The sequence below is a fragment of the Trichomycterus rosablanca genome, chromosome 3 (assembly GCF_030014385.1).
Source record: "Trichomycterus rosablanca isolate fTriRos1 chromosome 3, fTriRos1.hap1, whole genome shotgun sequence".
Classification (NCBI taxonomy): domain Eukaryota; kingdom Metazoa; phylum Chordata; class Actinopteri; order Siluriformes; family Trichomycteridae; genus Trichomycterus; species Trichomycterus rosablanca.
The window spans coordinates 8331162-8344389 of NC_085990.1; the positions used below are offsets into that span (position 1 = coordinate 8331162).

At 43.1% G+C, this 13228-nt stretch overlaps 2 protein-coding genes across 2 annotated transcripts in view; one reads left to right on the forward strand and one right to left on the reverse strand.

Moving 5' to 3' along the window:
- The window catches only part of adamtsl4 (ADAMTS-like 4), a 66971-nt gene that overhangs the window by 28196 nt on the left and 25547 nt on the right, over nucleotides 1-13228 (reverse strand). The window contains exon 5 of the mRNA XM_062992613.1: nucleotides 4414-4516. Coding sequence (XP_062848683.1) covers nucleotides 4414-4516 — 103 coding nt within the window. The remainder of the gene's footprint in view (nucleotides 1-4413; nucleotides 4517-13228) is intronic.
- LOC134310887 (uncharacterized) overlaps nucleotides 1-13228 on the forward strand; it is a 34240-nt gene that overhangs the window by 4196 nt on the left and 16816 nt on the right. The window contains exon 4 of the mRNA XM_062992614.1: nucleotides 2168-2597. Coding sequence (XP_062848684.1) covers nucleotides 2168-2595 — 428 coding nt within the window. The 3' untranslated portion in view covers nucleotides 2596-2597. The remainder of the gene's footprint in view (nucleotides 1-2167; nucleotides 2598-13228) is intronic.

Below are 13228 nucleotides of genomic sequence, written 5' to 3' on the forward strand. Positions count from 1 at the left end.
AGTGGAACTACACTTTCAGTAAAAACAGTACTTGAACAATCTTGAGTTTTTTTTGCTTTATCATCTTCTTAAGCTTTAAATAACTGCTGTATAGAAGCCATAGGAAACTGAAGGGTGTGTGCTATCCCGAATAAGAGCATAGCAACTGAGTATCAATGAGACAAAACTGAAGGTGAAGTCACCTATAAAAACTGAAAGTAAAAGAATGGGAGTCTGGTATAAACCTGAAGTTCCATTCTCAAACTAAAACTCTTCCTAGCACTTCATCAGCCGGTACGTTTCTCATCTTTCTCCTTCTACCGTAATTATACTCTACTTTTAACTTTTAGTTTTCTCTTTGGTATACTGGTGTGTTAAAATGTATATATAGAGTTATACACACTGGTTATATGTAAAGTTATGTGTAAAGTTATATTTAGGGTTGCTTACACGTGCTTGGAACCTAGTCTCTATATAAATGATTATATCAAACTGTGACTGTCACGCAGCACCTAATTTAGTCAGACTCTAAGGAGTGATGTGTATGTGTATACTTTTATATTGTTACTCGCTCAAGTTTAAGTTAGGTTGATTTTTAGGCCTAATGATTTTTTCTATTGTTTTTTTTATTTAATGCATTTTTTCCCCTTTGCCTCCCAATCTAGTCGTGTCCATTTCCTCTGTTGTAATTTCCTCCACCACTGCAGATCCCATACCTCTGCTTATTATGACCAAATAACTTCAATTGAACACAAAACTCCTCCAGAAGATGTTTTTTTTTATTCTTTGTTGTGTGAAAACAAACTTCAGTGAAACTATACAGAGCCAGTTTTGGAGTAGGAACTTTCCTGCGAGGCAGCGTTTAAGCTCACGGTTATGTAACGCTTGTTTTGATTGTAGACAGGACATTTGCATTCCCTCCGCTTCAAATTCGTGGAAGATCTGTTTTCTGTGTTTTTGGATTACATTTAACCATTTGATGAATTTTTCTTCAGCATAAGGTGGCTGTTTGGGTTTTCGTCACAACCTTGACAAAGTGGCCACTGTTCCATGTACTATGTATCAACAGAAAATTGTTTGTACAGATCTTGAAACCTGAAGCTAATTGTGCCTTTAGTATTTTTTTATACATTTTCTCCCCATTTCCCTCCCAATTTAGCACACTCGATTTGTCTTCCGCTGCTGAGAGATACCAGATTGCATCCGAGGAGAGCACGTCGCTGTACATGCCTCCTCCGACACGTGCACAACCCTCCTTTTCTCGCCCTGCATTCTGCACAGGCGTCTCTTCTGCCAATCAGGGTCCTTACACAGCGTATGAAGGCCCGCCCACCCACCCACCCACACATAGTCCGGCCCCACCCTGCAGATACGATGGCCAATTAGTATCTGCTGCCGGCACTGCCATTTATGCCTGCTAGATGGCGCCCAGCCGACCGGAGGGAACACAGAGTTTCAAACCGAGGAGTTCAGAATCTCAGCAATGGTATGCTAGCGGAATATCCTGCTGTGGAATATCCCGCTGCGCCACCTGGGAGCTGTGCCTTTAGTATTTCTGATTGTACTGCATATGACTAAACCTAATAAGTCACAATAGCCCTATTTATATTGGCACAGAAAAATAAGCACTGGTGGTCAATCATAATCAGTAAAGGGAAATTATGCCATGCCACAAAATTAATTATTTAAGTCACTGTGAGTATATTTATGACCAGGCAGATATTCAGAAACGCACAGTAGACCCAAGAGAACCATGAAGGATGCGTTATATTCACAGTTGTGGAAAAATCATTAATTTCCATCAACAATTTAAACATAAATGCAAATTTTCACAGCAGTCTGTAACGCTAGCCCACCACCGCTGAGATCTGGATTTAAATATTAGCAGTGCTATCAGCCGACTGAGCGTCTAGACAGACATGATTGGCTATGTCTGAGGGAAGGGGAAGCCCTGAGATGAGTTGCCGCTCTGCCCAAGTTGATAAAATGTAAATTTTTTACCTGAAAACAATTCACATACTAATATAATCAATAAGTACAACACATTAATTAAATATGCCTAATAAACTCTGGACCAATTTGACATCAAATGAAGCACACGAGCAAACATGAGGGGGGACTGAAACCTTCATCTGTCATTTATTTCAGGTGAGTTTTCTGGTAAACATGGATTATGATTTTATCAAAGCCCTCAAGTTTATAATGAGCCCTTGGGGAGAGAAATCTTACATTATGTACCACGGTACGACTATGGAGGCAGCACAGAAGATCAAACGACATGGTTTCGAACGCTCGTCTGGCGGGATGCTTGGCCCTGGCGTGTATGTGAGCAGAAGTGTGGAAAAAGCCAAACGCTACCCCCTTAAACCCAAATCTGGAGAGAAACTGGCCATCCTGAAGCTGAAGGTTCGAGTGGGAAAAGTGAAGAGGATCGACAAGCAAGGCCACCCGTTACAGAAAACGTGGCATGAACACGGCTACGATACTGCGTGGGTACCACCCAACTGTGGTATGGTGCCAAGCGGTTTAGAGGAGGATTGTGTCTGGGATCCGGATAGAATTGAAGTGCTGGATATGTGGGAAAATGAAAGAGAGGGAATGTGTGCAATTTTGTAACTGTAAGTCCAGTTTTAATAAAAAATCAAGTAAATCGTGCTAAACGTAAATGTGATTCTATTGATCTGTCGTGATGTAATTTCATATCACGTTTTTAATACAATTGTAAACAATTTATGATGTCTGTACTGTAATGACAACACTATTTAAAACATTTATTCTCAGGTGAAGTGTTGGCTGGGTTGAGCAGTTTGTATATATAAAAAATTTGTACACTGATCTGTCTTTTCTCAGCATCTTTAATCTGTCACAATAAATATTTACTGCAAACTGATCGTGCAAACTGATTAGTTAAAAAACACAATCTATTGATCACAATCCATGTTTTTGCCTTACCTTTATCACTCAGCTGACCCCTAGTTAAGTAATAGTTACGCTTGTCTTAGCCATTCTCAGATTAGGTATGGTGTCCGCATACTTTTTACAAAGCTGTAATTATCATGCCACTAATAAGGAAAATGAAAGCTTGTCTGCTTTTTCTTATGAATCACGTCTGCATGTGGAAATGAATGTTTATATGATAAACCACCTGATCATTACATCGACACCTCAGTTCAAAGTCCTAAGGTCTGAGTGTAGAAGATAAGAAGTGATGCAGTGCCTGTGTCAAGTCCAATTACTGTCTAACAAAGTTAGAAAAATCCAAAGTCCCAAAAAATTTAACTGTCCAACATCAGTGCCTGTCCTTATGAATGCTCTTTTGGCAGACACACTTTAAGATTTTTGGCTATAGCAGGGAGAAGGTAAAATCTTCCTTTTCAGTGTCTTCTTATTATCATCAATTTTAATGTCAGTGTTTAAATCCAATTTGAAAACTTTACAGGTGCCAGAAAAAACTAGTACACCTGTCTAATACTTGGTAGGTCCCCCACAGAAGCGTAGGACTGGAGAAATATAAGACATGGACTCCACAAGCTTGCGGAAATATTCTATAGACAATGAATACCTATACATACTTCCTGTAAAGCGATTCACAATTTTGTTGTTTTCTGAGGTGTAGGATTTCTGTGTTCCACAGTGTGTTGCATGGCAATGTGTTCGATAACACTGAGATCTGGTTACATAGGTAGGATCGGCAAAACCCAAATTCAGATGAGTGTTCCTCTAACCGGGCACGGTGGCTCGGTGTGTAGCACTGTTGCCTCACAGCAAAAAGGTGCTGGGTTCGATCACCAGGCGGGGCGGTCTGGGTCCTCTCTGTGCGGAGTTCGCATGTTCTCCCGTGTCTGCGTGGGTTTCCTCCGGGAGCTCTGGTTTCCTCCCACAGTCCAAAAACATGCAGTCAAAAAAAAAAAAAATGGAGACACTGTATTGTCCTATAGATGAATGGGTGTGTGTATGTGTGTGTGTGTGTCTGCGATAGACTGGTGCCCCGTCCAGGGTGTTACTGTGTGTGCCTTGCGCTTATTGAAAAGCTGGGATTGGCTCCAGCACCCCATGCAACCCTAATTGGATAAACGGTTAAGAAAGTGAGTGAGTGAATGTTCTTCTAACCAAAGTTTGGAACCCAAATGCTGTTTTTAGGTCACAGTGTTCTTCTGAAGCTATTAAGTGAATGATATTTTACAGATTCAGGTGCACTGTATGGTGCAAACCCTCTTTCTGATGATATTCCCATATATCAGGATAATAAACACATTTATACAGTTTGTTAAAATCATTTTAAAAGTGGATTGATGAGCAAGTGTAAACCTCGTGAATGACAGTGTAAAGCTGCATGTGTGAAAGTAAAAAGCCAGGTCATAACAGGTAAAGCAAAACAAGTGTTAGTTTGTGTGTGTGTTACTGAACAGTAAAGAAGAGAACTTGCACTCTTACCTTCAGTAAAAGGCTCCCAGTCATAAATTCTGCCCATGAACTCTTTGTCATTAAACGCAGTGCACTGCTCAGCTCTAGGGTCCACCGATGGACCCGCACACGCCTGCACACAGAAAAAAATACAATTAATACAGTATTTATTCACAAATAGAACACTTTATAATCCAAATTTGCAGAAGCTTCTTGGACATATTACAAAATCATGGCCATGTGGGAACCATGAGTCTGTGGGAATTTGTGCCCATTGAATAAAAAAACAAGTGTCGGTTTAGGCACTCATGTCAGATGAGGACTGTTTTGGTAATGTCGTTTCAATTAATCCCAAATGTGTTAGGTAGAGTTGAGGTTAGGCCTCTCTGCAGGGCACCTTTTCAGCAAACTTGCTTTGGGCACAGGGTGCACTGTCATGCTGGAACAGAAAAAAAGCCTTCCCCAAACTGTTTCCACTAAGTTTCCACAAAGCAAGTAATTTATTTCATATAATTGTCTTCATACACATGTTATTAATGCAGGTGGCTAGACTTAATAATTAAGAGGGGTGTCCATATATGTTAAGTAGCCACTGTTGGGCCCTTCATCAAGGCCTTCAACACTAACTCGCTTTTGATAAAGATAAAGCATTTGATAAATGCTGTAGATGTAAAACTAAAATGTTTGGCAACCCAAACCTGTACTTGGAGGCTGCTGTGCCACAAAGCCACACTGCTTTCATATAAAGTGTCAGTGTGAGGACCTATACTGCTTTAAAACAACGGACTGAAACAGGATCATATTGGACTGATCAGATTTTCTGATTTCTTTGAGAAAACAGTTTTAGGAAGGCCCTTTCCTGTTCCAGCATGACTGTGCTTTTGGGTTTGATGAGTCCTTGAAACACCCTTCATAATAATCAACATTGTTTTGAAAAAGGTTTCCAAAAAGCTAATGGTCAAGTGTCCACATACTTTTGGATATATGGTGCACATACTCTAATCAGCCATAACATTAAAACCACCTCCTTGTTTCTACACTCACTGTCCATTTTTTCAGCTCCACTTACCATATAGAAGCACTTTGTAGTTCTACAATTACTGACTGTAGTCCATCTGTTTCTCTGCATGCTTTGTAATCCCCCTTTCACCCTGTTCTTCAATGGTCAGGACCCCCACAGGACCACCACAGAGCAGGTATTATTTAGGTGGTGGATCATTCTCAGCACTGCAGTGACACTGACATGGGGGTGGTGTGTTAGTGTGTGTTGTGCTGGTATGAGTGGATAAGACACAGCTGCGCTGCTGGAGTTTTTAAATGCCTCACTGTCACTGCTGGACTGAGAATAGTCCACCAACCAAAAATATATCCAGCCAACAGCGCCCCGTGGGCAGTGACCACTGATGAAGGTCTAGAAGATGACCAACTCAAACAGCAGCAATAGATGAGCGATCGTCTCTGACTTTACATCTACAAGGTGGACCAACTAGGTAGGAGTGTCTAATAGAGTGGAAAGTGTGTGGACACGGCATTTAAAACTCCAGCAGCACTGCTGTGTCTGATCCACTCATACCAGCACAACACACACTAACACACCACCACCATGTCAGTGTCACTGCAGTGCTGAGAATGATCCACCACCTAAATAAGACCTGCTCTATGGTGGTCCTGTGGGGGTCCTGACCATTGAAGAACAGAACTACAAAGTGCTTCTATATGGTAGGTGGAGCTAATAAAATGGACAGCGAGTCAGCGAACAAGGAGATGGTTTTAATGTTATGGCTGATTAGTGTATGTACCATGCTGTTGCCTTTACTAATATACAATGACACCTATTACATTTTAATTATGGTTCTCTGTGAACTGTAACTGGATTTACAGAGCTGTAAAAAGTGTGAAGTGTGAAAATCACTAATAGAAATCTTGGTGTGACAGGTTGTGGTGGGGTAAGGAACCCAGCCAATAAAATTTAAGACAGTCCAAAATTCCCAGTAGTGTCCCTGTAAGACTGTAGACTGATAAAATACAGTAACGGGGTGAAAAGAAGAGACGGGGGAAGAGAGAGTGAGTTATTAAATTTCTGGTATAATTTACAGTGTGTGCTGCATGAGCCGCCATATGGAAACAATAAAACTGAGAGATAAAGATAGAGAGAGAGAGACAGAAAGAGAGGAGAGAGAGAGGAGAGAGGAAACTAGGGACGTAACAGGTGGAAAACAGAGAGAGGGTCGAGTCGAAAGTTCAGAGGAACAGATGAACGGAAGGAATGTGAAAATACAGTAGAGGAACCTTTCAGAGTGGAAAGTCTGACGGTCTGGAGAGTGTCGTTCACAAATACTGACTAAATAAAAAGAAAATATACTGCCCCAAACAGACCCAGAGAGCATACCAAAGAGTAATTGCCCCCTCTTGTAGGTTCACCTCATGAAATATTATGCTTTTTTATTTTTTTTATTTTATATTTTTCCCCTTTTTCTCCCCCTTTAGCGCATCCAATTGTCCAATTTGCATCGTACTTCCTCTCTGTCTATGCCGAACCCTGCCCTGACATCCCCTCCGAAACACTGGCAGCAGCCGGATGCATCTTTGCCACCCACACATTGATGAGTTTGGCGCCACCTAGCGCTGCATGCGGAGAGACACACCCTAAGGGCACCCTCCCTCATCTCCTGTGTAGGCGCCTCTTAATCAGCCGGCAGAGGTCGTAATCGCATTCTGACAGAGAGAGACCCACCCCCTCCGGTCCCCAATCCCGCCCCCCCCCACCTGAACAACAGGCCAATCGTTGTTCATATAGCCGCCCAGCCTTCGACCGGCTGAAGGCAGAGCTGGATTCGAAACGACGCACTTTCAAAATCCAGCTCTGGTTGCAGCGCGTGTTTTTACCGCTGCGCCACCTGAGCGGCTTATGCTTTGTTTAATGACCAAAAACTATTTACTATTTAACTGCTCTAACAGAGGCTGTTAAAAGAAGGGGGCAATTACTTTTTCTCAGTACAATCGTTGCCTTGTTAGCATAACATCCTGCAGCCACGTCCGAAACCACACTAAACAGTGTGTTCAAATAGTATGGTAACCCACAATGGCAGAGGCTGGTTTAACAGAGCCTGTATTTAGTGCAGCAATATGTGGTTTGGGACGCAGCCCAGGAGCTGCAGCATGTTTACAAGAAATCATGAAATTCTGTGTAAAAAAGCCAACAGACATCAAACTATAAGCTTGTTGGGCATCCTGTTCCTGAAAGCATGGGCGTTAATACGAGTCAGGAGAAGGCCTGGCTTACAATCACAGTTCTGATTCATCCCTATGTGCAGGCCACTGGAGTTCCTTCATACCAAGGTCATGCTGGAACTCAATAATCAGGAAGATGTCCGCATACCCATTGCTAGCTAAACTACATGCTGAACAGAAGCTAACACAGGTGGCATTTTAGCCACACACACACACACACACACACACACAGGATTAGATGCTCATTGAGAGTGGTGAGAACTTACATTCATGAACTTTCACCAGAGAACAGCTGCCACACACACACACACACACACACACACACACACACACACACACACACACACACAGACACACACACACAGACACACATTTAGGTATAATCTAGATAGTGAGATCTGACCACAGTGCATAATGGTGCCCTTTGTTTTACAGTTCAGAAGCACATGGACTGGTGTGTATGTGTGTGTATGTGTGTATGTGTGTGTGTGTGTGTGTTTTGGGATTATGGACCTGATCCTAAATTATTTTGCACCTCCCGAGGCCTGTGAGTGTGTATGCGCGCACTCTAAGAATCTAAGCAGCTGGATTATAACTTAACACAGCTGGACAGAGGAATAATGAAAGGGAACGACAGATAGACAGGGGCGTGGCCGAGCCTCTAGTGAGGCCAACAGCGCCCTCGTGAAATGGGATCAGCACCAGGGACAGCGAGACGTCAAATGCATGGAGCATAAATCAAAACACAAACAAATACACGCAGCCTTGAGCTGGAACCAAACAAGCGCTCACGGCTCAATAATTATGACACAACTTTGCCCGGGTGACGGCTCGACAGAGGAAAAATGATGGAGCTTCTTGACATCAGAGAAAGTGAGGAAGATGACCCGAGACCTGGTCAGACACCCGGTTCTGGAGCTGCATTTTTCTTTAGCCCTTAATAGATTCTCAAGACATGGTGCAGAATCAGGTTCCACGATTTAGTTTCAACCGCCCCAGCTGTGGAAGCCGCCCAGACCGAGCAGTGAGAGCTTGCCAAGTCCACTTCTAAAACACCTCGTGGACATTCACATTGTTCTCAGATTGTTCTGTTGTTCCTTAGCTGGTCTACCGCTATAAGTGTTATTCATGTACCTGTCAGACCTGTAGAGAAAGTGAGCTGCATCAGCACAGCATCAGGTTTTAATAATCATTTATACAGCACCCCCTGGAGGCATCAATCAGCAGGCCTCCCAGAAGCTAAAGGAATGAAGAAATGGACGACGTACAAGAAACGCAGTGGATGTTGTCAAGTCTGGTGAAAAGAATTGGGCAGTGGTTAAGGTCCTGGACTACTTATCAGAACTGTGCAAGTTCAAGTCCCAAACCAGCAGTGTTCGGTATTTGAGCAAAATACACAACCAATTCAGTCTGACTATGAGATAAAAGCATTTAATAAATAACTGTTAATAAATAATGACAGAAATGATGACGGATGATGACGCAACATACCTCGATATACTTAAGTGAAAAAGAACTATGAAAACAACGGGACGAGTGCTACTCGTCCGACGGGGATGCTACGGGTCTTTTGCTGCGTGCGGTGGTGGAGGTGTGGGAATAAAGGCACACGGCAAGGTAGAGTCACTTTAACTGTTTAGTCAGGACTTCACAACACTTTAAACTGACTAGCTCCAGCACCTGAACTACCTCTTGGGTTCATTGCTGAGGCCATACAAAGAGTCTCACTCATATACAAAACTAACTAACTGCAGAACGTCCGAACGCACATGTATAAACCGGGTGCTGCATTCTGATTGGCTGAGCTGAATGTCACTCACATATCGCCACTACAATATTGTAATATAATAATAACGATCTAGCCAGTGCAGCCAATGGGGGGGCAGTGCGGTGAGGGGTTGAATTCATGTCCTGGAGGGGCCCCCCCTGCTATGGGCCCCAGTGCACCTGCCCCCCATTAGTAACGACCCTGCTTTGGAAGCTCAACAAAACCTAGAACTTGGGGCTCCTGCGACAGAAGATTTGTTGAGTATGTGACCTACTGGATGAGCTAAAAACCGTTCAAGTCCCAAACCACCAATTTTTGTTTTTTGGGCAAAATACATAACCGATTCAGTCTGACTATGAGATAAAAGAATCTAATAAAAAACTGTTAATTAAAAATGACAGAAATGATGATGGATGATGATGCAACATACCTCGATATACTAAAGTGAAAAAGAACTATTAAAACAAGGTGTCTGGACTCAGATCTTTGTCCTTGTGTGTACTTTGGAAGATCAACAAAATCTAGACCTTGGGGCCCCTGAGACAGAAGATTTGTTGAGTATGTGACCTACTGGATGAGCTAAAAGCCGTTCAAGTCCCAAACCACCAGTGTTTGGTTCTTGGGCAAAATTCATGACCGATTTAGTCTGACTATCAGATAAAAGCATCTAATAAATAATTGTAAATAAATAATGACAGACGATGATGCAACACACAATATACTCAAGTGTAAAAATACGATTAAAACAAGGGGACTGGACTCAGATCCTTGTACTTGTCTGTACTTTGGAAGCTCAACAAAATCTAGAACTTGGGGCCACTGCGACAGAAGATTTGTTGAGTATGTGACCTACTGGATGAGCTAAAAGCTTCTGCAAGGGTGGAGGCTAGAAAGAGTAGAAAGCCATTCCTTTGAGAGTTTCCATGAAAGGCATGGCCTGGGGTCAGCATTAGGAGACCACCACTCTCTAAGCCTGGAGGAAAAAGGGAACATCCGGGCAAGCCAATGCATAGGATCACCAACAGTGAAAGGGCACCTCTGAGCAAAACTGCTGATCCAATGCACATCCTGTGATGAACCCACAGTCAAAGACAGGGCTGGCACACATGGTGGCTGTCAAAGGAATCCACTGATGCACTGACAGATTTTGGCACTGTTTGGCACTGTACCAGGTTCTGTCTTCAAAGGGCCAAGGCAACCTTCTAGCAGATGATTAATATCTTGCTTATGGCTCCACCGTGTATTCCTTCTACCTATTTAGACAATATAGTGTCTGACCAGAGCTAGGTGTTCCCCATTAAAAACCTTAACATGATAAGGAGGGCTGACATCTCCAAGGTGACAATCCATATAAATTTACTTTGGCCTGACCAAAGCACAGGGCCTAGAAACCTGGAATCTTAAGTATTCTGTGGTCTGCTGAAACCTCTGGAGATCTTTAATTGGACAACAGTTTTTGAAGATGTATCATGAACATCTTAATAACCTCCTAAGTCTTCCTTATGTCAAACATAAATAGAAAAATGACCCCTGTTGTCAAGATGGTGACCATCGGCTGTCTGTAGTGCAATCAAGTGTTCATTTTTGCCTAGTCTAAACAAATGGGTGGTTTGAAGCCTCCAGTGACACCTGCTGGGTGGCCGTTGACCCTCTTTACAAAATACTTTCAATACATGGGAAACTCAACAGACACTCCAGGACAGAACACTACAAAAACAATGACCTTCCAGTCTCATTATTTAGGTTCAACTGGCATCTCTGGATGGGGGTATCAGGGCAACCTTACTGGAATGCCAAGAATTTGATCACCTGGTGATCCAAGTATTTATGGTGGATCCGTAACTAACCACTTGTTGCTCACCAAAATTAAAATCGAATTCAAAACCTCTAATAAGCAGCCTTGTGTGACAGTGGCCAGCCAAAACTACCCTGATGTATATAATACTGAAGACACTTTAAGATGACCTAGGACAGAGGGATATGGAATATACTGTAGGGGTAGAGGAGGACACCATGTATATAGAGTCTGCTAGAGTGCCAAAGCACAAATCCTCACAAGAGCATCATCCCCAGCACCTATGCCAAAGATTTACCTTCAGATAGAAGTAAAATCACCTGCAAACTTCAGCTGTCCACTACTGTTCATGTTCTGCTCTGATGATTCATTACAGAAGGACATGCAAACAGATGAAACAATAGAAGACCAAAAGAACAAGGCACACATGGTGAGAAGACATGTCCTGAGGCTACATCTGCATCATCAAAACAATCCCAATCACTGGTACTGGTCAGTGCACCAAACTAACACCCACCATTCCTGCAGGAGGGTATTAAAAAAGCTTCTGGGAACCATCAGAGTCAGCAGAATATCTAAGCAGAGGAAGCACAGGTGATGGCCAGCTGTTCTATCTCAGCTGGACCTTCAAACTTAAACATTATGGATCCTATCCCAAAGCCAGAGTCTATTAAAAGCTCCATCAAGTAATCATTACCGTGGTGCTGCATAATACTAGGGACTTGGAGACCTGGGTTTAAACTCTGGCCTCTGGTCACTGCCTGTGGGAAAGTTTTTCTTTTTTAAGTACTCTGGTCTTTTCAACCTCTCAGATACATTCAGTAGGTGGATTTGCTGCTCTTAATTAAGTCTATCTGTGAGTGAGTAGGTAATTTTCCACTTTCTTACATCTGGCTGTCACACCCACCACACCACTAATCTGAATGAAGAAGTTACAGATGGGGGGGGGGGGGGGGGGGGGGGGGGCACAAGGCACACAGTAACACCCTGGACTGGGCACCAGTCCATCGCAAAGCAGACACATACACACACAGACACATACACACACCCATTCACCTATAGGGCAATACAATGTCTCTAATTAACCTGACTGCATGTTTTTTACTGTGGGAGGAAACCGGAGCTCCCGGAGGAAACCCACGCAGACACGGGGAGAACATGCAAGCTCCACACAGAAAGGACCCGGACCGCCCACCTGGGGATCGAACCCAGGACCTTCTTGCTGTGAGGCGAGGTGCAAAGTGAGAACAGTCCGGACATTCACACTTGAGTGTCCAGTCCAGTCGTCCAGTCAGTTCACCTAATGGTGTGTTTTTGCAGGGTGTAAGAAAATGAGCAACTGGAAGAAAAATGATATAAAGAAGGAATCCGTTAATAAAACAGAGGAGTAAAATTTGGTTCTCAGGGTTGCCAGGTTACTGCTTTTTAAACAGAAAGTTTGTCTTCAGCGTTGTGGTCCAGGTCCTAGTGTGTAGGCCCCAAGTATCACCAAGGGCCCCAAAAGCACTAAGGGGAACCGTATAATGTTTATGGAAAGAAGTCCTTTCAGTAGCTGTTCAGCTCTATTCTCAAAGGCTGAGGGAGTGTAGGCATTACCCATAATGCAGTCCAGTGTGTTTGATCTGTCACGCTTGAACGTTCAATGTGAAAAGTTAGGGTTCCAGACGGCACAGCAAATATTTACCCAGTTACCACAGACTGGTGGAGGGAAATGAATGGGAACTGAGGTCTGGTCCACACAAACAGCCTAAAATGTAGCTGTTTTGTGTTAAGCTGTGCTTAACGTTTTACCTGTTTGATGCTACAGTGTGGAGTAAACAATATTATGACTTTACAAGACTACAGAGGATTCATAAAGTATTCACACCTCTTATTCAATACTTTGTAGAAGCTGCAAGTCTCTACAAGCTTTGCACAGCTGGATTTGGGCTATGTATCCCATTCCTCATAGCAGATCCTCTGAAGCTCCTCCAGACTGGATGGTGAGCGTCCGTGAACCACATCTACAGGTCTCTCTACAGATGTGGAACAGGGTTTAGTGAGTTCTTAAA